Below are 24,843 nucleotides of genomic sequence, written 5' to 3'. Positions count from 1 at the left end.
AATGGGCAGGAAGGCTTGCTGCCCATCCTTGCCCTCTCTGTTCTCCCTGCCTGCCCCCCCCCCCACCATCCCAGCCCGTGTGGGTTCCAAGTACTGTCTCAAAGTTGAGAAGTGAGTCAAGAGCACGAGACTTGGCCTCATTGTCACGTGTATTCATGTCACGACGGAATTTTGTTCGCCATTCAGTAATGCCAATGGTCAGAGCTGTGGGAAAAGGGGAAAGCCCAGAATCACTGTAATAACTGGTATAAATTCACAGAGCTGTCCCAAGGACCTCTTCTGTTCCCTCCATTCTAATCCATAATCAAGACATAATCCGAACATTTTAAAAAACTGCACCAAGAAATGCTAACTAGTGAGATCTCTATAATTTGCACAGATTAGCTTCTTTGCATAATGTATTCTGCTCTTCTGCCAGGCATCTAACTGACCCTTGATTTTGGAGATATCAATCAACCCCACCCTTTTGAGATATCTTATAAAACTAGAAATGTGATTTGTTAATTAAAAACAAAGATCTGGAATTCCTAGAATGCACAATATCATTTTTCTGCACTTGCGCAAAGAATATTGTTCTGCACTGGCCAAACCTCACTTGGAATACAGTGTCCCATTCTGGCCACACCTCCAGCCTCAGAGGCAAGACGCCTCTAAATATCAGTTGCAGAGGAGCAACAGCAGGAGAGAGGGCATGCCCTCGCCCCTTGCCTGTGGGCTTCTCAGTGGCCTCTGGCGGTGGGCCACTGTGGGAAACAGGATGCTGGACTAGATGGGCCTTGGACCTGATCCAGCAAGGCTGTTCTTATGTAAGGATATTGACATGCTGGAACAGGTTCAGAGAAGCACAACAGAGATGGTGAGGGGTCTGCAAAAGTCCTAGGAGGAATAATAGAAATGAGAAGACTAAGGGAGGGAAAAGGTAGCCATCTTCAAATATTTGAAATAGGAACAGACTTGTTATCTGTTGCTCCTGAGGGTAGGACTTAGAAAAAATGGGTTGAAATTACAAGGAAACAGGTTAAGGCTAGATATTAGGAAGGATTTCCTAACTGTAAGAGCTGTTCAACAGTGGAACAGTCTGCCTCATGCAGTGGTGGGCTCTCCTTCGTTGGAGGCTTTCAGATAGAGCTTGGAGGAGCCCTCTGTCACGGAGGCTGTAGCAGGTTCCTGTACTGAGCAAGATGGCCTCCAATGTACCTTCCTGCACGATTTCTGCACAATCCTCGGTGTGGAATTGTAGAACATGTAGACTGGATGTGTGAAAGTGAAACTGTCCCAGGGCTGGCTCATATATTACTTTTTGCATTCGGATGGGAACCTGTCCCACATGCGCAGACTCCATGTCCATGCTGGTGCTGCACAGGGCTTTTGGGGATGTGTGCCGCCCCAGCAGGAAGCTGCATGGGGAGGTGGGGAGCAGGCAAGGACCTGCTCCCCACTTTCTAAAAGCTCCCAAACTGTAATCCTGAACTGAGCTTGAAACACGGGTCAAACCGTGGTTCGTGCACATCCCTAAAACCATGCCATAATCATTAGGGTTGATGCAGTTTTCTAATGATAACCTAGTGTTAGGGGAGGGGCAATAGCTCAGTGGAAAAGCAGCTGTTTTGACACAGAAGGTACCAAGTTCAATCTCTGGCATCTCCAAGGGGTGGGGGCCTGTCTTAAACCCTACCTAGGGAGTCACTGTCAATCAGTGTGTAGACAGTACTGGCCAAGATGGAAAAGTTTCTGACTCAGTAGAAGGCAGTTTCTTTTGTTCATAGTATGATTTTTAGCAGCGGCTAAAAGATTCTGCAATAATAAGGTAATCACTCCTTGAAAATAGTGATCCAAATAATTCAACAGTAAAGTTAATGCATCAAACTTAAGGCTTAAGCCGGTTGTCTTTTTAAAATAACCCCTATAAAACTTATTCTACCATTTGTAATAAATAAATGGTAGGTCTGACAGATCTGCATGGTTGACATGGCATTTTTAACATCTAAATATATTTGTTTTAAAGATACTAATTGACACTGGAGGGGTATTGTATCACTGCTACACTAATTTGCACTAACAGTACAATTTACAAGCTGTGTGTTCATATATAAATAGCAGCTTTAATGGCAAAACGCACATGGATGGAACCTGAACCTGAACTTAGTCACTGCTTGGATATGTTTTCCTATAAAAATCTGTGATTTCTATGTGTATACACTACTCACAAATGACTCTGAGCAAAACTCATTCCACACACAGATGAAATTTTTTAAAGGGAGAACACTGGCCCCTCCCCGACCCTGAGTACTCACTGAGATAAAGGGCCATGCAGACAAAGATGATGAGGCCGAACCAGGCGCTGAATTGGGTAGTGAAATACACAATAGCAATGATGATATCCGCAATTGTGGGGAAGATGCTGAATACGATGTAGCTGTGGGACAGAAAGGTGGGGAGAATCGGGTCATGTGCAAGCCCCACCCCCTGCGCACTCCACTCCCCAGGGCCAGAAGGAGAATACACAACAGCAGGTACCTCCAAGTCAGCTGACCAAGGCTGATGGATTGGCCATTGGATGGACATGCCCCTGTACCTGAGCAGATTGTTGACGCTGCTAGTGCCCCTGTCAACACTGCGCAACACCTCACCCGTCTTGCGCCCCAGGTGCCAGCGAAGTGACAGGTTGTGGAGGTGCCTGAAGAGGTTCACCTGGATTTCACGGTTGGTGAACTGTTGTACCCGGATCCAGAAGAAGGTGCGCATGTTGCTAACAAAACCAGTAGAACCTGTGGAAAGAAGGGGCATGTGCTTCAAAAGAGAGATGTAACTCATCAGAAGTTGACAAATAGCCTCTAGAATTTTGGAACTACCCTAAGGTCTGAACTACCCAGAATGCAGAGTTCATTCTGAATTTGGTTGCTCAGCTTTTTCTCCCAGTTAAAGCTGAAATGATTAGTTCTCCACTGCCAGCCATGCTTCCTCAGGGAGCAGAGCAGGAATTAATGCAGGAAAACACACTGGGGGAGGGGAATGGGCTGCACTATAGGCAGTGAATGCCCAAAGTATTCTAGTGTTGGAAGCAGAACATCCAAACGGTACTCCTATCCTGTGCAGAAAAAAAATCATCAACATACATACTGAAATTCTCATCCTATATACTAAGAGCAAACTTGCCATGCCAATCAGTAAGACAGTGAAATGGGGGCATCCACACAGCCTAGGTAAGCGCAAAAACCCCAAGTTGTTCTAGTAAGAACTAATCAGCCTACTTTCCTTTCACTGTCTACATCTGGATTAAATTTGATGCAGATTGAGGTCCACAGGTTAGATCTCTTGTGCCTCAAATGTTCAAGTGTCCACCATCTTGGTTCGGGGTGGGTGCATCATCATCACAAACTACACCATTGGGGCATCCCTATGTGTCCATTCAGCTGTAGCAAATTTGATTCAAATTGGTTAGACTGTCCACAAGTTAGTGCATTTGCACCTCCAAAGTCCACCATCTTGAGCTGAGGTGGATGACATCATCACAATCTTCGCTGTTGAGGTGTCCTTATGTGTGCCTACAGCTGCCGCAAATTTGATTCAAAATGGGTAAGCGGTTCACAAGTTCGCCCACTTGCGCCTCAAAAGTTTATGTGTCCGCCATCTTGGATTGGAGTGGATGACATCATCAAACTATGCTGTTGAGGTGTTCCTATGTGTCCCTACAACTATACCAAATTTGGTTCATATTGGTCAAGGTGTTGTGAAGTTGATGGAGGGGGACACACACGGGGACACACACACAGAATGCCGGGTGATCTCATAAAACTACTGGAAAGTAGGCTAAAAAAGAAAGGGGAAAAGGGGAAACAAAAACAAAAGCAAAAGCAAAAGCAAAATGGTCTGGTGAGGACTGTGCATGCTTACTGCACAGAATGAAACACAGAATGTGGCACAGGAAGGGAGCACTAGCCTGCCCAAGGATACTATAAGCTTTTAATGACTATTCCATTTTAAATTCAAAAGTAGGAGAGATGTGTTTGGATCAGAGGAAATGTGCTTCCCTAGTCGTAATGAATTGCCAAAGACTCTTTCCGCTGTGTGCAGCTTAACAACTTAAGATATCCTTAACATGGAGTCAGGGGAGTGTGCCATGAGGCACACATCCCTCAACCCCATCCCTGCCTCACCTCAGCGATCCAATACAGTATATGGAGGAGGAGAAAATACCACCCTCTTCATATTGCAATACAGAAGCTCAGGGCTAGATGTGCTGCTTTCTCCTCAGCTCAAACCTCTGCAGTCCCACACAACTACCCATGGTGGGAGGATTTCCCAGTTGTGTCTCCACTTCTTCTGAAGTAACTCACAGAACCCCTAACCTAGTTAAGACGACGACGACTACTACTACTAAAACTACATAACTTACAATTTGTTATCCTTTAACAGCATCTAAAACCTGCCAATGCCCACTCCATCTTGACTAAGGAGAGGGCTGGCCCTAGTTCAGGGGACAGAGTTAGGCAAGCTGCCTCCTCACCCAAAAGATTACCTGCTCCTCATTGCAAAGCAAACTTGCCTAATGTCTGAGCTTTCCCTCTCAAGACAGAGCTTGCCCTCAAATAAAATAAAATAAAAATAATACACATTTTAGAATCTAATTTGCCTTTTCCTTGTACACAGGGCCTCCAATAGTTTTCCTAGTGGCACCACCAGTGAGGTGAAACATGGATGGGGAAAGAATGAAGAAAAGGCTGTAAAAGAGCTAGCACAGTGTAGTGGTGAGAGTGTTGGACTAGGACCAGGGAGGCTCGAGTTAAAATTCCCATGCAGCCATGAAACTCACTGGGTGACTCTGGAATCATCACTTCTCTCTCAGCCTAACTTACCTCAGAGGGGTTGTTGGTGAGGATAAATATAACCATATAATATATCGCTCTGCACCCCTTGGAGGAAGAGTAGGCCATAAATGTAAAAATAAATAAAAATAAAAGAAGGCCACTAGCTGAAGCCAGAGGATGCTACAGTTTGAAGCCAGGAGTTCTGATTCATACTATAGCCTGGCTTGCCAATGTGGGGGCTTTATGGATGGATTATGTTTCCTTTGGGTTAGACAGGATGATCTCTGAAGTCCATTTATTAAGGTAGACAGGAAGCAAAGATGCAGACCTAGATTCAAAGAACTACCTGCATTCTTCATGGGCAGGATGGCCGAGAAAGAAAGCACAAGCTTTCTAGTAGGTGAGTTAGTCCCATAGCAGCTTCAGTCCAACACAGGCACCGACACAACTAGCCGAGTCCCCTCCACACAGCCCTGACTCACCAGCACCTCCTCCCTGGAGAAACTTGAAGGTCACGTAGATGCAGATGGTACGGAGCAGTATATGCCAAGGAGCCCCTTCCGTGAGCTCGTTCACTAGAGGGCAGGAGAAAAAGGTCAGTCTGAAGCCCAAAATCCTTTCCCAAGTCAATTAGTCTCATCCACCTGGTTTGATTATACCTTCACAGCCAACTCATTCTACCATACTGCATTCCCACTACTCAGAGATCAGTCCCTGACTATTCCTTGCACTTTCCCTTCATGCATCTCATGTAGATGTGAAGGGTTTTGGACAGAGTTTTCAAAGCACAGCATACTGAGAGCACAGAGATTTGATAGGAGTGGGGAGGAAGAAGATAGTTTACACCCACCCAAACAGAGCATATGAACAAGCAAACTGACAAGGCAGATCTTTAAGATATACCATTTTAATATACCATTAAATTGTATTAAACATATATACTGTAGTAAAATAACGTTTAAAAACTGTTTATGGTAAAATGGTATAAAAACACCACATGCTGTGTAGCAGTATGGGACGAGAGCTGGTCTTGAGTAGCTAACACGAACAGTCCCTTTTGCTAAGCAGGGCCTACCTTGGTTTGCATTTTGATGGGGGACTACATGAAAGCGCTGTAAGATATTCCCCTTGGGGCACGGGTGGACAACCTTGGCTCTCCAAGGTTTGGGCTTGGCTGTCCAAACTGTGGCTAGGAATGATGGGAGCTGTAGTTCAGCAACATTGGAGAGCCAAAACTCTCTACCCCTGCCTTAGGAGATGGGACCAGAGCTCAGTGGTAGAGCACTCTCAGAGAGGAGAGCTGGTCTTGTGGAAGCAAGCATGACTTGTCCCCTTAGCTAAGCAGGCTCTGCCCTGGTTGCATATGAATGGGAGACTTGATGTGTGAATGCTGTAAGGTATTCCCCTTAGGTGGATGAAGCTGCTCTAGGAAGAGCAGAAGGTTCCAAGTTCCCTCTCTGGCTTCTCCAAGAGAGGGCTGAGAGGGGTTCCTGCCTGTAACCTTGGAGAAGCTGCTGCCAGTCAGTGTAGATAGTACTGAACTGGATGGATCAATGGTCTGACTCAGTATATGGCAGCTTCCTGTGTCCCTATGTTTGTTCCTATGTTCCATCTGCATGATATCATGCAGAAGGTCCCAAGTCTCACTGGCATCTTCAGGTAGGGCTGGGAGACACTCCTGCCTGGAACCTTGGAGAAGCCACTGCCAGTCAGTGTAGATAGTACTGAACTGGATGGACCAATGGTCTGACTCGGTATAAGGCAGCTTCCTAGGTTGATGAGCAGGAGAGCTGTGTGGTTGCAGAGCACCTTCAGCATACCTATGGTGAGGGTTTCTCCCACAACCAAGCACACACAGAGCAGGGAGGGGGAGTGATTATTGGTTCTTTCCCCTCTTGCAAGAGACCTTTCCACTTGCAGGAATATGTCACCAAGGGGCACGTGACACAGCAGCCCTCATCCCCAGCCATAGCCCAACTAGCTCCCAATTTGGCACTGGCTGGAAGCAGCAGGTGGGCAGCAAATTGATGGCCAGGGCCAAACAACAAACACCCCAGAGTGAGACAGCAGTTTAAAACTTAACCCAAAGCAGTAGCTGAGGCAGGGCCTGCCTGACAAAACAGACCACACAGCTGCCTGGGACAGCAGAAGTCAAGGAGCATTTGCCTTGTCAGATGCAGTATAAGAAGATTGTGGACCAGATAGGAACATAGGAAACTGCCATATACTGAGGCAGACCATTGGTCTATCTAGCTCAGTATTGTCTTCACAGACTGGCAGCGGCTTCTCCAAGGTTGCAGGCAGGAATCTCTCTCAGCCCTATCTTGGAGAAGCCAGGGAGGGAACTTGAAACCTTCTGCTCTTCCCAGAGCGGCTTCATCCCCTGAGGGGAATATCTTGCAGTGCTCACACATCAAGTCTCCCATTCTATGCAACCAGGGCAGAGCCTGCTTAGCTAAGGGGACAAGTCATGCTTGCTACCACAAGACCAGCTCTCCTCTCCAAAAATTAAATGCCTGGCAGTAAGCGAACATAGGAACATAGGAAACTGCCATATACTGAGTCAGACCATTGGTCTATCTAGCTCAGTATTGTCTTCACAGACTGGCAGCGGCTTCTCCAAGGTTGCAGGCAGGAATCTCTTTCAGCCCTATCTTGGAGAAGCCAGGGAGGGAACTTGGAACCTTCTGCTCTTCCTAGAGCAGCTTCATCCCCTGAGGGGAATATCTTGCAGTGCTCACACATCAAGTCTCCCATTCACATGCAACCAGGGCAGACCCTGCTTAGCTATGGGGACAAGTCATGCTTGCTACCACAAGACCAGCTCTCCTCTGTTGAAGTGTGCATCCCCCAGAATCTCCAGAGATGTCAAGGGAGCTCTGAAGTACCCACTCAGTTTATGTATAGAAGTCCTCCCTCTACCTCTGCCCTATTTCACCAAGAAAGTAAAAGGACTTGAGCAGGCTGCAGTCTTATGTCATGTACAGTCATAGGGGCTGACAGACCCCTGGTGACAACTTCCAGGACTGAGACACTGCTTTTAGAGCAGTCTCAGGAATAAAGATTTTGAACTGGACTGAAGAGGACACCTCACCAGATCTGGAGAACAGTACTTACGACCAACCCCTAGATTCCTGACTAAGAGGTAAGGCAACGTCCATGAGGGCCAGGAAAGTCCCCCAAGGCTATGTCTCCTGTAGCCAGATCCCCCCAATCTCCCCCTTTACAAAGTTGCCATAGAAGAAAGGACTGTTTCAGTTGTGTGTGTTTGTGGGGGGTGGGGAGGTATTATTGTGGGCAAAAACCTGAGGGCTAAATTCTACATTAGGTCTGTGATTGCTGTGTGGATGCATTTGATTTTCATGTCCTAAAGAGCAGTCACTGGTGATGGGTGGGAGCATCAGAATTGGGAGCACAGCATGGGTGGGGTGGTAAACTATAATCCTTTGCCAGTACCTTGATCCAGGTTGGGCCCTCCTCTGCACAGTTGCTATTTTTCTCATCCCATGGGTGCCACTGGGAGCTCTCCCTCTGGGGGAAATAGCAGCCACAGCATGGGGAATGATCTGAATAGAGCTAAGGCACTCACCCCACCCATAGTACTGTGATCCCAATTCTGAACCATCCCCACCCTTCACAGAACCAACTATTTAAGATGTAAAAATCAACCAAATCAGTGCCAGTCAGGGGCTTAAGATAATATGCAGTTTGGCCCAGACAGAAGCAGTCGGGGCCTGTCTCTGGGGCAGTTATGATCATCACTCTGGATGGCGATGTCTAGTCAGGAATGAGGCCTGATCAGTGGGGATGGGATCTCCTAAAGATGGGTCCCCAAGTTGATCCTAGCACTTCCCTCCCCAAATCCTGCAATTTCAGAACACCAGCCTTGGAGACCTTCCATTTTTAACTCCACCAGGCTCTCCAGTCTTAAAGCTTCCTGCCCTGGGCCAGGACCCTTTTCCTCTACAGCAGACACTTCTCTGACCACCCCCCTTTAGCCAGGAGAGACACCCATGGCAGAGTCTCCTTGCTTCTCTTTCAAGGAGCCACACAGCAACAAAGATTCCCCCTACCTACACACACACACACACACACACACACACACACACACACACACACACCCCTGCTGGGAGACCAGGCAGGGCACACAAAGGCTCCTTGTTTGTTCCCCGCCAGCGGCACTTTGCTGGGTAATCCTAACTGGCAGGGGGGTGACCCCATCTGGGAGTGCCCCTCCTTTGCCTTTCATACCTCCTGCTTTGGTGTGTGTGTGGGGGGGGGGGAGCGAGAGGATTCCTCCATCCCCCATTCCTTTACCCAGCACATGGTGGAGGGTGTTAATCCACCCTGTTCCCAAGCACAGGTAGAAATTATACTCTTGTGTGTGGAGAAAGGCGGGCATATCCCAGGGAGGAAGGCAACAAGGGAAGGAGACTATGAACTAACACATGACTTACACTAAATATCACCAGTACAGTGCTTTGCTTTTTAAAAAATAAACCTGCTCTGCAATATCTGATTGTGCTTGCTAGCTTGCACAACACTACTACCACAGTGCAATAGGTCATTGCTGTGCAAATTTTTAGGGACAGGGAACAGAGGCCGAACAAATCTGAACCCGAGACCCAAATTCCATCTCTGCCTCTGCTCCATATGAACCTATATGAAGCTGCCTTCTCCCAAGTGAGTCCGCTGGTCCATCTAGCTCAGTCTGCCCTGGTAACAGCTCTCCAGGATTTCAAATGGGGCTCTTTCCCAGCCCTACCTAGAGATGCCAAGGATTGGACCTGGGGGTCTTCTGCAAGCCCTTTAGTGGGCTATATCACTGAAGCTCCTCACCATACCTCCTTGCATAGCAAGGCACTAAGGGCAAGAAAGGAGAAGCACAGCATGGCTCTTTGGAGGAAGAGACACACTGGGCAGGAAACCGGTACGGCCAACAGTGGAACTGTCCCATGATGTGGATCTGTGAATCCATAGTTAAGAGTAGCAGGATTTGGTGCACCAAGCATGTTTAGTCAGGATAGCATTTAAAAACCAAAAAGGGGGTCCTGCACTGGTGGGGGAGGAACATTTGTAAGTACCTGGGAAACTCCCTCACAAGTTCAGATGTAGAACTAATCTAGGAATGCAACATCAATAAGTCCTCCATCTGGATTGCATTTACCTAGCCTGAAAATTCTTCAGGCACGCAAATTCTATAACTGGATTCCACTCATGGAAATTGATAGGCAGCTAAAGGATAGGCGCTAAAGTATTTGGTCGACGGAACTCACTGCCACAGAATTTTATGGCAGGTCAGCAACATAAATGACCTTTTAAAAACAAAAACAAAAACAGGATTTCATGAATATACCAGGAGCATGTTGGTGGCTACTAATCATGACAGTTGAAAGCACAACTTCTGTTTTCAGGTATAGTATATGCAAATCCACAAGATACTGATGATTAACAAGAGGATAAACACTCCCCATTATGGCCCCCCCCCCCCCCACGGCAGAGAGGATGTTGAACTTGACAGACTAGAAGTTGGACCCAATATGGCTGTTCATGTTCTTAAGTCCCTGCTACAGCTAGATGCAAGTATGAACTCTGGGCCATATGACTGGCAAAAGAAAGATTTGCCAGATCTGCCTAGACTAGTGAGAGTGTAAAGAACCTGCTTAAGATAGGAGGGCGTAACCTCCCCCAGGTGGGCCTGAGAAGGATTTATTTGCCCAGCAGCTGCTTAGCATGTAGGGCAGCGCATTCCCCCAAACTCCCAGCTCCATTCCCATCAAGCCATTTTGTATGCAGTTTGCAATTCCATTCCTCCCGCCTGCAATGACTCTTTTGTAAAGTCTAGAAGTCAGGGCTGAAAGGCAGGTCCAAAGTCCATCCTCCTCTATTCAGATACCTCTCAATAGCTGCCCTGAGCTGGCACTCGCACCGCCCACCGGGGCATGGGAACCTGGCACACACCAACAGCTTCTGCTAACAAAGGGAGGGCCCCCTGCAGGCTGCCCCCTCCCCTCCCCTCCCCTCCCCTCCCCACAGAAGCTGAACACAAGAGTTGGGATGGGAGGTCACCGCAGGGCTTAGGACAAAAACCTCTAGGAGAGGAGGTGGGAGCTCTGAGGTGGTCACTAAACTTCCATGTCTGCATGGGCAAAAGCCACCACCACCCTGGCAAAATGTTACCCCCAGAGTTAATATGCTCTGACTTGCAGATTCAACTAGAAATTAAAATTATCTTATTGTACATGTCCACAAACAGAGTACTGTAGTTACAAAGTCCCTGCCACGGAGGATTTATAATGTACTCTGGGTGGGACAAGATAGGGATGATTAGGGGACAGGACAGTAGTCAGGGATTTACCATGCATACAGCAGTGTATCAGGTAGGAGAGAATTAGGTGGCAGAGGAAATGCAGATAAAGCAAGGCTACAGAAGGTCAGGGAAAGTTTTGCTAAAGAAGCAGGCCTTAAGGAGGAACTTGAAAGAAGACAAGAGAAACAGCTCAATGAACACGAGAGCTAGGGTTTTGACATGACATGAACCTAAAAAAACAAACATGGCTACATTCAAAAACAGAATTCCCACTCCCACAGTCTGAAGTGGTACAACTGAGAATTTCACATGCAAAGAAACTATTTCAAAACTACAAAAATCATAAGTAGCCATGCTAAAATCCAGCCTGAAGAAAAATTTGAGAGAAAACAAAAGCTTGCTGACTATGAATACAACTAATATTTATATACCGTTTTTCAACGGAAGTTTCCAAGCCGTTTACATAGATATAAATAACTAAATAAAATGGCTCCCTGTCCCCAAAGGAATCACAATCTAAAAATGAAACATAAGATAGTCACCAGCAACAGCCACTGGAGAGGGGATGCTGTGCTGGGGATGGATCGGGCCAGTTGCCCTCTCCCTGCTTAGTAAAGAAAATCGTCACTTTAAAAAGGTGCCTCTTTTGTTCAGTTAGCAGGAGCTTTTCCAATCAGAAAGCTTTACCGTGGTTTTTCTGCAAGGCTTTACTGCGAGTTCGAAGTTGCCCCAAAAACACTGAGGCAAAAAGTGGGTTTTTAAAACTCTGGATATAAATTGGGCTACACGCACGATGAAAAACTTGAATCGTGTGAAGTGCTCCCTGCTAGCTCGCAGGGACTTTGTGGTAAATTTGGCTAATCTGTGAATGGACACATCCATTCCATAGAAGATACAGGCTAAAAGCACTGTGTGTGAAAAACTTCCAGGGAAAATTTGGCTACTTTGAGATACAGTACTTTTGTTGGTGCTACTTAAAAGATGCTTTCCCCTCATACTGCTGCCTCATTGCAACAAAGAGAACCCATATAAACAGAACAGTAACCCTGCACCAAAGGTACCTGCATTTCAGCACCCGGGACCCTGTCTCTCCAGCTGGGTTAGAAGTCCCAAGTCCTCATGTTGTGCTGAGCAGGTCCAACCATGTCTCCTAAGTTTGTCAAGGGCTTTCCAGGTAGTCACTTACACTTAGGAATGCGGTTGCTTACAGGTCTCTTCTTATATTATGTTTATAATACATACCTCTATGGCACATACTCAAAATGCAACACGCAGTGCTTAAAAACAAGCATTTGATATCAAGCCACCAAGCTTTCCCAGCTCTTTGCAGCTCCCCGAGACAAATATCTGTATCAGAAAGCTCCTGGCTTCCACTGAATTTGCTGCAAGGTACCCTCTATCCTCAGTAAATCCTCTGCACCCAGCAACTTTCTGTATAAGGGCACCCTCTACTGGTCAATTTGGAATATTTGTCATAATGGGTGGCATTCTGAAACTTCCACATGAGAAACCTGCCTGGCATTTGCTCTCTCACATGCATGTCTGAACCTCTGCTAGAGGCAGCAGCACCATGCCTCCCTGGAAGTCACCCCTCTCTGCTTACCAATGTGCTTGTAGAAGATGGGCACATAGACGTTGATGGCACGTTCCAGCCCCATAAGTGTCATGCAGAATATTACCAACCCTTGCAGGGGATGGTTCCCCTTTGGCCACATGTATCCTGCAAGGAGACGTATCTTCCGGCCCCAGTCCTTCCAGGTGGAGCGATTCTCTGTGGGACCTGGAAGCAGGGGCTGAGATACAGAAATGGAAGTGAGTAAGGAGGGAAGACAAGGAGGAGCTTTTTGGCAGAGGCATTGGCAATGTTCAAAAAGCATAGCTAGAGATTGAAGCAGAAATTAAGTTGGCAATCCGGTTGGCTTTTTGGCAAGGGACACAAGAAGTGTTCAAGGAATGTGGCTGGAGAGGAAAGCAAAATTGTTGCAATTTTAGTGTCACAGAAATGTAGTGAGGTGAGGGGGCTTTGGGCTGGAAGCACAGGAAACACAAAAAACATGGTAGGAAGGGGGCAAGGCTGCAACATCTTCACGTTGTTAGGGCATCTATGCAGAGAAGCCAGATTCCGATTCATGGAGTGGACTGCTCTCCAACACCAGACACACAGCAGCTCCAACCAGGTTCACCATTCTTGAGCAATTACTCTTTGATTCAGACTGAGGACATATTCCGTGTTAAACCTTTACCTAAGGGCTGCTCAACTTCAGCCCTCCTGCAGATGTTGGCCTACAATTCCCATAATCCCTGGCTATTGGCCACTGTGGCTGGGGATTATGGGAGTTGTAGTCCAAAAATAGCTGGGGGCCTAAATTGAGCAGGCCTGCTTTACCTTAAGGCAAGATCAAGTTACCCTGCAGTAGCAGCTCATTTATGTATATTTTTATTGCTGGCCTTAGTCTTAATGCCTAGATTTTGGGTTATTTTAAGTTGGTTATCAATATCAGATTTTTAAAAAGACACACTTTTAGAAACCATGTGTTTGGCATTTGGGAGTAAAGATTTTTTTAAACTACAGAAGTGCAGGCGAAATTACTACAGGTCTGGAAAGCTGTCCTGTCAGGGAAAAGAACAGATAGCAGCAGACTTGAAACAATATTAAGAACTTAATGGTTTTAAGAATTGTTCTGCTGCAACAAATCCAAGGTCCAACACTCTTGTTTGCAACACTGCCCAGCTAAATAGCCCTGGAACATTCACAAATGGGGCACAATGATGAAGCCATCCCCTTTTGTTTGCCTCTAGCATCTGGTAATCAGAGGTATACTACTTCTGAATGTGGAACCCACGTTTAGCTCAGGGCTTGACAAATCCCAGACACCTGGGAGTCATGGCACCTAGCCTAAGATATCCAGAGGCAGACTTCTTTAATAAAACCTTTATTTGTCCCAGGCAGTCCCGTTTCTGCTCTAAGTAGGTTACTTGTAAAGGGGATAAAAAGAAGCCAATTTACTCTCTCCCCCACTCATAATGTCCATCACTTAGCACAGTAATTTTGCCTAGCTGTTAAATTATTGGGCTGGCTCCTAGATCCAAAGAAAATTTGTCAAGTCCCAGCCTCCACTGATTTGATAACATCACCTAGGCTAGTGGCTGTCACCACATTTTATGGGAATGAATTCCGTAACTGAGTATTGCATTATGTGAAGAAATGCTTTTGGTTGCTTCACTGCACCTACCACAATTCAATTTCATTAGATGACTTCCAAGTTCCAGAGTTTTGAGAGAGAATTGTTTTTCTATATGCATTCTCATCATATCATGCATAGATTCAATAAACCTTTATCATGTTACCTCTTTAGCCCTTTTAGAAGTTCCTTTTAGAAACTGGATGACCAGAACTGCACGCCATAATCTCTATAGGCCCAGCAAAAATGTATATACTGGTATTGAGATACTTACAGTTTTCTTTTCTTTAAAATTTTATTTATAAATACAAAAACAAAAACATAAGGTATTATTTTTGATCCGTTTCTTAATATTGATCGCTTTCGTAATACTCAGTACTGAATTTGCCTCCCAGACCCCACACCCCCAGTCACATTACACCCATCTGACATTTTCAATTAATTTTCTTCTCCTTCTGGATGGTTACAATCAATTTACTTCACCATTTCATATATCAAGTTAGGATTGTTTGTCTTTCCTTAGTGTAATTGAAATGCAAACAGTGCTACTGCATCAGAGTGCAGGACAGGCACAAAATGTGAAAGTGTTGCAGAATTTAGTTTCCAAATTATCTCTGCAAACTATGTTCTTTTTTTTTTTTTTTAAAGCAATTTCCTAACCCTTGCAGCTGAAAAATGTGTATAGGTGACATCTACTGAGATATCCAAACCCAGAGTGGGGGGGTTAAGTAAGACTCCTGCAGCTGGGGGTGCAGCTTCAGTGTTCTGAACAGTTTCTCACCCCTTGTCATATTAAGCAACGTCCAAGTTAATTATGCAAAGTGGCTTAAATATGCCAGAATGATGCAAAATGAGAAACTGAGAAAACGTATTTAATTAGTACAATTCATCAAATTGTGTAAATTCAGGAATCCTGCTTTTCCTGGTACAGAAATTGGACTTCCTGGGCACTGACATTTATTTATTATTAGTGCAGAGTAAGCACTGAGATATTGGAGAGATCCATAGTGCCACCTGCTGGCAATCATTCACATCTGCAAGGGTGTTGTGTTACTTTTTTATTTGACAGAAGCAAATCTCCAGTGAGGAAAAACAGGTTGCTTACCTGCAACTTATGATCTGGAGGTGATCCGTTGTCAATCATGAGAAATGGGTTACTGTGCCTGTGCAGGGACCTTCTGGATGGATTAATTAGCTCCTCTTTGGCGCTCCTCCCTGCCGTGCACGTGCTCCGTACCTTCCTTTTTCTGGCAGTCAGACACCATTTTGTCTCAGTTTCTTGGAGATCCGTCTGATGATAGACGATCCACATGTCGTGTGATTATCAAGTAATAGCATGAGTAGAACCCCTTCAGTCGGTCTGTCCACCGCACAGGTACTATCACACCCTTTCCCAACAAAACATGCACTTCTTGCCACAGGGTTAGGGCAGGAGTCTTTATGCCCTCGAAACTTGGCAAACGTATGAACTCGATAGCGTAATCAGTGTTGATAATTCTTAAGACTCACTGGTCGGATGTTATCTGGTACCATGCCGAGGCATGAATGGCCAATCTGATGATGCTGGGTGGCAAACAAGTTGGTATTGAAGGCATGCCATTAACGGCCAGTACATTAGTGTTTAAGGCTTCGGCCGGCAATGGTGCAAATGGTGGACAGTCTCCAAGATCAAAGAGACTGTTTGGTACTGTCCTTGCCAGTATGAGGGCCTTGGTTTTTATTTCTGTCTTCACTGTGGTAAGATCTTTGCGCAAGGAGTGCCAAAGACAATAATTATTAGGGGTGTGCACCGAACCATCTGGCCCGGTTTGGTTAGAGGCCGGAGCGGCCTTGAACAGAACCAGGCCAGTTCTGTCTGTCCCCCATAGAAACGCCCCCAGTCCGGTGGGGTTCTGCAATTTTTTAAATTTTTTTTTTAAAAAATGCATAATAAATACCTGTAGGCCCTTTGGGGGGCTTGCTGTAGGCCACGGGGTGTGTGTGTCCGTGAGGGTTCCCCCTCCCCCCCCAGCCTCCCTCATCACTGCTGTGGCCGGGTAAATGTAGTATTTTTGGCCCTTTCGGGCCTCTGTAAAGGCGAGCGGTGGCCATTTTGACCACCGCTGTGCATACGCAAATGCCCTCTGCGAGGCCGCCAAAATACTACATTTACCCGGCCACGGCAGTGATGAGAGAGGCCAGCGGGGGGGAGGGGGAACCCTCATGGACACACACACCCCGCGGCCTACAGCAAGCCCCCCCAAAGGGGCTACAGGTATTTATTATGCATTTTTTTTTAAAAAAAAATTTAAAATCGCAGACCTGTCCGGCGGTTCAGTTCCGGTCCAGACAGAACGGGGTGGGTGGGTGATTGTTCGGTTTGATTCCAAACCTCCGGACCGGACCGTGGACTGCCGGACTGGTTTTGCACATTCCTAATAATTATAGTGGGCCATGCAGGATGCATAATTCGCTATGCAAATAGAAAGGCTGGCCATGGAATAGATGCAGTGCCCAAGGATATCGAGCTTTCTACCCTCTTTGTCAGAAGGGGTAGTACAACGTTGGCCGGATGCATGCGTTGCATCTTCAACAATTGGAACTCTGCCCAATCTAATTGTGCCGCCGGTGAGAAGTTATGACGAAAACGACATGCATGAATGGGGTCCTTTTGAGGTACATTCTGTTGAGGGGGAACAAATTTAGGCATTGGTTTCCATGTTGAAGTAGTAGCAGGTGGGGCTACCGACAGCACCTGGAAAGATGAAGGCCTGGCCTCTGTTGCAAAAGGAGACATGGAGGGGGTTTTAGGAGGCACATCTTCTTCTCCATCGACCTCCGTATCCAAACCTCCGGTTAGGAACTCCTGCAACATGGAACCCAAAGGGGTACTAGTGGATGAATCTAATACACTCAACAGGGATTTCGCAGTCCCTTGATCCAGAAGGGCATCATCACCGGTATCAAACAATAACAGCAGCAATTTCAGAGGTGTTTTCGCCAGAGAAAGCGGCAACGGTTTGTACAGTTGCGGAACAGCAGTAGCCCTTGGAGAGGTTGGTAGAATACGATGAAAGGTGCCAATCTCGGTATTGGAGAGCGACATCGAGGAAATTGGGGGCATGACCAATGTGGACGGCACTGGAAAATTCGGCATCAACATCGATGTAAAGCTCGCTATCGGTACTGATAGAAGTGTAGATGTCACTGTATGAGTCCATGCCAACAGTGGGATGGGCGGTCCCGAGGACGTTATATTAGTTGACGATATAGACGGGTCTGACAATGACAGAGGTGGTTGATATTGGACCATCGACAGCAAAGGTGTCCTCAACTTCGACAAGTGAGTTGACTTCGACTTGTTCTTTTTCAGAGGCGGTGAATCGCTATCTGACGTAGCACGATGTTGTTTATGCTTCTTATGCCCAGCGTCGGTAGACTTGGGCTTTTTGAAGACAATTTCTTCAAGATCACCCCTCAGGGTTTGAGATTGTGCGTGCATAGACCCTGGGGCAGAGCAGACACCAAGAAGGTAGATGTTGACGTCAGTGTCGATAACGAGATCAGTGTCGACTCCGGTTCTGGCAGTGGACGCAGCACATCTCCATACAGCGCTGCCCTGAGGCACAACGAGCGATTCTTTAAAGTCTGCTTCGAAAAAGATTTTCAAATCCTACAAGAAGCTGGGACATGCTGTTCACCCAAACAGAGATCATGTTCGTCAGCTGAGGGTAATTTAGCCCTACACTGAGAGCAACGCTTAAATGTAGTCTTTTTCCTCTCAGTCATGTCTTTTCCAATGGCAAAGCCGTGGAACAGTAAAAATCAAGTCCAAAGTCCAAAATCTTAAGAATAGTTAACTCTCAATCCGAAGTCCAAAACACTGAAAATCTGTCCGAAGTAACCTTTTCTTTTCTGTAAACTGAGGAGCAATAAACCATAGGTCTCAACGCATCAGAGGTTGAAAAGAAACAGACAAAATGGTGCTCAACTGCTAGGAAAAGGAAGACGCAAAGCACATGCATGGCAGGGAGGGGCGCCAAAGAGGAGCTAATTAATCCATCCGGAAGGTCCCTGCGCAGGCGCAGTAACCCATTTCTCATGATGAAAATCTATCACTTTCAGATCCTTAAATGCAGTATTCAGGTACAGCTGGAAATATCTGAAAGATCCCCTTCAAAAGATACCAGCACAGAAGGAAGCAGCCTACCAATCTAATAACCAGATCAGTAACTCACTCACTATGTGCTGGGGTTTGTTTTCTTTCATATTTTGCCTACAGAGACCCAGTGTAGCTAAGAGACTGTGCTATGAATCTGGAAGCCCCTGACCTAAACCTTGTCAGTCATGAATTCACTAGGTGGCCTTAAGACAAGCCATTCAGATGTCATCTGAACTGACCTCTTTACAACAACTTTGTAAGGTAAGTAATTAGTATTATACCCATATTGTAGGTGGGAGCTGAGGCAGAGAGCAAGAACGCCATCATGACATGCCCACCGGCACCAACCCCTTCACATCACATGAGGGAGAAACATATGCATACACATCTCCCCTGCCACCCAGTGCACTGTTCCACCACAGCACAACTACCACTTAAATCATGCACTGAAAGGTAGTTTTGATGAACTACCTGCCATGTGGCTATGTGCTGGTGGGACAGCATGCTGGATGGTGGTGGGGAAGACATGCAAATATATCCTCTTCCTCCATGTGATGCAAAACGGCTAGCAGGTGGTGTCGCACAAACCAGTGCAGGATTGCAAGATAATACATGTGAAGTGCTTTGGACACTCCAAAGCACTACACAAGTATAGTATTATAAAATTTCTACTGCCTAAAGGTCACTGTCAAAACGTGATCATACTAATGCATTTACACTGCACTTTCAAAGTGTATTAAGGTCCTTAATAATCTTTTCCACAGCCCTGAATGTATGCCAGTATGATCCCTGTCCTGCATTAGCCTCAGCCTCCCAGCAGCCTTTGCAAAAGGCAAGTGCTGCTCCCTCAGATTGCACCTCACAGCATGTTTTGTATCACTGAACCTGCCTGACCTGTCTGTCTCTATGCCTCTTGCCACACAGCTCCTGGGAACTTCTCCCTGCAGCCTACGTCCCAAATACATCCTCCTCCTCCCTTAGTGTCCTAGTGTTGCCATCTCCTTCCCAAGTGAGGTTGGTAATAGAGGCCTCTCTGCTTTTAACAGCTGTCCAAATCTGAAAAAGTAGGACCTGCTCACTTTCCCAATCACTGCAGCACTGTGACCAGAAAACAGCACCTGTTGAATCTCAGAATCCATTCAGTATGTGCTGCTTTTTTCCAGTCACAGCTGTGGTGATGGGAAAAGCAGTGCTCAGGTTTCCACTGCTGTGTTGATGTTAAAGACTCAGGAGCACGAACCAAGGTTTATGCACAGGTTCAGTGCTCCAAGGCGCTGGCAGGAGGAGCAGTGAGCAGCACTTTTAAAGAGCAGTGCAGAACTGCTCTCTGCCGCTCCATGCAACGTCCTGCTGCAACGGCACTCCCCCCAACAGCCCAGGCAGTGGTGGCACCAGCACACAAATACCCTCCGTGCATGCGCAGACACCATTTTGTGGTCAGAAACACTATGCTGACCACGCAAATGGTGTCTGCACATGCACAGAGGCCATCTGCGTGCTACCACTGCATATGGGCTGTTGCCGGGGAGCACCGTCACAGCAGGAAGCTGGATGGAGTGGCAGAGAGCAGGTGAAGACCGGCTGTACTCCCTTTTAAAGGTGCTGCTCACCGCTTTATGCGGAACCTGTGTGTGGACCTCGGCTTGTGCATATCCCTACTCAGGAGCCTTTCAACATATAAAACTGCATTATACTGAGTCAGAACATTTGATCCCTCTAGTTCAGTATTGTCAACTCTGACTGGCAGCAGTTCTCCAGAGTCTCAGGCAGGAGTCTTTCTCAGGTCTGCTACCTCAGACGCTTTAACTGAAGAGGCCAGGAATTGAACCTGGGACCTTCTGCATCTTAAGCACATGCTCTGCTGCTGCTATACATCCACCCCTCATTTGATTTGTCAAGAAAAGAAAAGGGAAACAAGAAGCAACAAGATATGGGCCAACACAGACTAGTCAATCATGACTAATTTAAGGATGTGCATGAACTGAGGTTCAAGCACTGGTTCGGCACTATGGGGAGGGGAGCCTTAAGAAAGAGGAGAGCAAGTCCTTACCTGCTCTCTGCTGCCCCATTGCATCTTCCTACTGAGGCGGCGCTTGTCCCAAGTACCCACGCGCCGGATCAGCCCACACATGGAATCTGTGCATGCACAGGCACCATTTGCGTGGTCAGTAACACCATGACCACCATACAAATGGCACCTGCACGTTTGTGGGTGCCACAATTGTGAGCTGGCACCATACATGGGTACTTGGGATGAGCACTGCCTGCTCTCTTCTTTCTTAAGGCTCCTGTCTCCCTGTACTCCTCTCCACGGTGCCGAACCGGTGCGCAAACCTCAGTTCATGCATATCCTTAGATTAAGCGTCCTTGAAATCAATGAGACAAGTTAATTTCAATGGGATTTAGTCATAACTAATTTACTCTAGATGATGCCTGATGTTCCCAGTCCTAATCCTGTCTTGTCTCTGCCCTGGATCTGAGAGCTAGTACAAAAAATCTTGTCAAAAGACTTACAATCACTACATAAATGCTACCCAAACCAGCCTTCACGTTGTGAATTTCTGGACTCCTGCTGCATGCAGTTGCTGCAGGGACATGATTCACACTGTGGTGGTAGAGATTCACATTTTGATAGCCAAGGTAAAGATCACTCAATACTAAGCTATCATTTTAGACACGTCAACTGCAACATGTACACTGGCTTCAAATCCACCCAGAGCCTGATTCTGATTTTGACAAGATTTTGTAGCACTATCTTCAAAATAGCAGCTATTGTAAGGGGGAGAGCTGCAGCCACAGGTTCCAATCTTAACAGAGTAGCATTTCAGCAATCCTCAGATCTACATCCTGCAGCTGATTCACAAAAAAAAAAAAAAAAAAAAGAGGGACAGACAGCAATAGTTAGACATAGAACAGGGATTTCATACTTAGGCAAACAGAAGCCCACCTGTCTGTGCTCCACGTCACGCTCATCCTCATTAATTAGCAGCATGTAGGGTTTTCGGGGCAACCCTGGGGCCTGTATTCCCAAGAAGAAGAGGCTGAAGGTGCAGATGTAGCGTAGTATCCACAGGCTGAATTGTACCTGGGGGAGTTGATCTCATGTCAGATTCATGCTTGCAGCAAACCCCACTCCCACCCTCACAAGCTACAAACTGAGCAATGCTTCTTTCCCAAGAACTTTCCCAAAGTTAAATGGCCTGGATGAAGAGAAATCACCCACTGAGGCTGGCATGTGACTGGCCCAAACCAAACTTTAAATCAATTGACCAGTAAAAAGATAAATCAAGTAACAGTCAACTAAGTAAAATATGAATTTATTAGAATAGTAGCAAATAACCAAGGGAATAACATGAATTACAAAAAGCTACGTTCTCATACTAAACCCCAGAATACAGTCCCACCTAGCTTTACAGAGCACTGTGACATATCACATGGAATCCCCTCCTCCTTACAAAAAATGAAATGATCTTTGTGGAAGTCCTCTTGACTCCCAGGCACGTGTGATGATTGCTTGCTTGAGTGTGCTTCCTGCTGCTTTCTGAATCCTTTTCCTGTCCTGAAAAGTCTGCAGTTACAGCACATGGCCAGTAGGAATAGCTTGGTCATGTGACTTAATAGGGAGGAAGAGGTCAGAAGCTCTCTGGAGTGGCAGGGCAGGAAGTCACTGCTATTTAAAAGCACATGTGACCATGACTCCTGTGGGGCTTGGGAGCAAGGGGCCTTCTCTGCCACTGCTATCAATTGACATCATGACACAATTATTATTTTTTAAAGATGACTGCCACTTACACAAGGCAGTTCTTGTTTGCAAACAACTTTACAGTATTTGACCATATACTATAGCACATGGTGTGATCAAACACACACAAAAACACATCATGAATGCAAGGACTGATCCACAGATCCCAAAAACAATATGGATTAGATGGGCCTGAGGTCCCTCAGATTCCAGGGACACAGAGAAGTACCCAGAATCCTGAGAGGCCACACTGCTTGTGTACATTTGGATCTAGTCCATAGAGCCCCCATTAACCCTGCAGTTTGAGGAACCTCTGTTCGTCTAATCCCGATTACTTCTGGACTTTATGGATTAGTCCTTGGATTCATGGTATATATTATACTAGTAGGCAAGGCCTGCCTTTGACCAGGGCAAGTCATTTTATGTAGATTACACTCCTAGGGAAGTTCAAGAAATTAAATATATGTAATATAATTTTTTATTAATGTGCTTGCAAAAGGGAAGTAAAATAGTTTGAAATGTGTAGGATTTCAATGTCAAACATTATTCATTTTATTGTACAATGACATTGTAGAGTAGAATCATAGTAAACTTGAATCTGAGAAAGAGTTGCTTCTCTTGGGCATTATGTTGTTTTGGAATTATTGATCTCATTGAGTGTTAAAAATCTGTTGAGAACAGCAACAGTTAAAATACTAATTCAGAATTTCTGCTAAACCTCCCCCACAAATAAAATTTTTTAAACATGTCCCCAAGCATATTCCAGTGCCAAATGTGGTGTATTCAGCTTAAGAGGCAAATATGTTCATACAAAAGTTGGTGTCTTTAAGTAATCGAGTAGTATAAAATTTAGGGTTTTTTGAGAAATGCTTCATTAAAAAGTATTAAAATTTTTCCTTCAGTATATTCCAGTGTAAAAAATAGTGCATTCACCTAATTTCAGTGGCAGGATTGTGTATTCAAAATTTGGTATCTGTAGGTCATCAGGAAGTATGTTTTTATTTCACACAAACAAATTCTTCAAAAATATATCGTAGATAACAACACAGGTGTCCACTGATAGCCATGAAGGACCAGGACTGGTCTGCACTGATAAGCAAAAAGCAGAGCTCAGTGACCGACAATAGATGGCTCTGTAGTAAATGGTGTACTGTAAGAAGAAGCCACTTGATCCGTAGTGTGAGAGGAAGGAGCATAAGATGAGCCCCGCTGGGGATCAAATCAAGGATTCATCAAGTTCAGCATTCTGTTTCACCCACTGGCCAATGAGATACTTCTGGAAAGCACACAAGCAGGGCTTGAAAATAATGGCCTTCCTCTGCTTTGCACACCACCACTAAGTAGCTGGTATTCAGAGGTATTTATACTGCCTCAGAAACATGGAAGCTCCTAATAGGCATTATGACTAATAATAGTTATAGACCTCTGTCAGGGGAAGAAGGGCAAACAAAAAACTGGGCCAAAAACACTGGTCAATTCATTAATTAATCACATATTTTTGAATGGAGATGTAGAAGACTTTTGGAATATCTCATTCCTATGCATTTTACAATCCTTCTGATCCAGGCCCTCAGATATCCTCTCAGGATGTCTTACAGCTTCACAGTTTTGGTCACATCTATCACAGATATGCATTAGTCAGAGGGTACTAGTAAAAGCTTTTTCAAATTTAAGTCCAGCCTCCTGGACCTAATTCAAAGAGGTCCCACTATCTTTGTTGCCTACTAGTTGGTGTACAGAGGATTTGAGAGAGGAGAATGGAAGTTCCACAGTCCTAATCTCTTGCCTGGAAGGTATCTTAACATGGAATGTGTGGATGGAAGAAGTCTCTCCCTCCAGCCTGCTGTAAGTGGATCAAGGGTGCTAGCTGCAAATGCAAAGAAAAAGGAGCTCTCAAATATATGGCTGGAAACCTTCTGCTGAGTCATTGGGCAAAGTCCTCTGAAATTACGCAGCAAAATAGTCTCTTCTGTCTCTGTGTGCAGGCTCCTGTGTGAATACTTCTGTAGAATACAGAAAGGCTTTGCACAACAAAGTGACTCAGCAAAAATGTGCTGAAATTAGTAGGCTAGGAGGAGAAAGAAGATAAGTAATGGCTGGCAGGCCACTAATAACAACATTAAATCTCTCTTCTTTCCTAAATCATATTCTCCAAAATCTGAGGGCTTTATGCTATCTTCTCTCACACGCAATTTTCAAACATGGAAAAAAGGAGAGCATTTGACTCCAATGGAAAAGGTAGGATATCCACTGCTGCTTAGAAGGGCAGTACTGTACATCTTCCATGGACTAACTGGAAGATCTCTCTCCCCATCTAACAGTAATATGAATATATTACTGAATTGGAATGTTCTCTTCACTGAGGTGGACACCTTTTTATGGGCAGAAGATGAGTGTGTTAAGACCTCAATAAGGAGCAGGAAACCAACTCATAAGGCTTTTTAAATCACTGCATCTCCATACAAGGAAAAGCCACACTTATTGATTCGCTGACATTCATACAGCTTGTAAGGCATCGAGACTCTCTACAAAAACAGTGACAAACCTATTCCCTAGGTAGCCAAGAAATGGAACTCCACTGAGCAACTCACAGTTGTCTTGGGTAAGCCTTGTGATGGTCTTTGTTGGGGAAAAACCTCACCTCACTTTTGGAATGGAGA

General features: G+C 45.6%; 1 protein-coding gene across 7 annotated transcripts in view; it reads right to left on the bottom strand.

The window, feature by feature from the left end:
* ABCB6 (ATP binding cassette subfamily B member 6 (Langereis blood group)) overlaps nt 1–24,843 on the bottom strand; it is a 64,641-nt gene that overhangs the window by 36,959 nt on the left and 2,839 nt on the right. For 3 of the 7 annotated variants that reach the window (XM_053265951.1, XM_053265935.1, XM_053265942.1), the window contains exons 3-8: nt 21,389–21,526; nt 12,722–12,911; nt 5,291–5,383; nt 2,576–2,768; nt 2,295–2,416; nt 95–204 (exon numbers count right to left, since the gene is read on the bottom strand). In XM_053265951.1, coding sequence (XP_053121926.1) covers nt 95–204; nt 2,295–2,416; nt 2,576–2,768; nt 5,291–5,383; nt 12,722–12,911; nt 21,389–21,526 — 846 coding nt within the window. Of the gene's footprint in view, nt 1–94; nt 205–2,294; nt 2,417–2,517; nt 2,769–5,290; nt 5,384–12,721; nt 12,912–15,405; nt 15,650–21,388; nt 21,527–21,896; nt 23,332–24,843 lie in introns of those variants that run through there. The other 4 variants (XM_053265966.1, XM_053265960.1, XM_053265984.1 and 1 more) reach the window with 4 other exon arrangements.

The sequence above is a fragment of the Hemicordylus capensis genome, chromosome 1, assembly GCF_027244095.1.
Source record: "Hemicordylus capensis ecotype Gifberg chromosome 1, rHemCap1.1.pri, whole genome shotgun sequence".
NCBI lineage: Eukaryota > Metazoa > Chordata > Lepidosauria > Squamata > Cordylidae > Hemicordylus > Hemicordylus capensis.
This window is presented reverse-complemented; position numbering and strand designations above follow the sequence as displayed.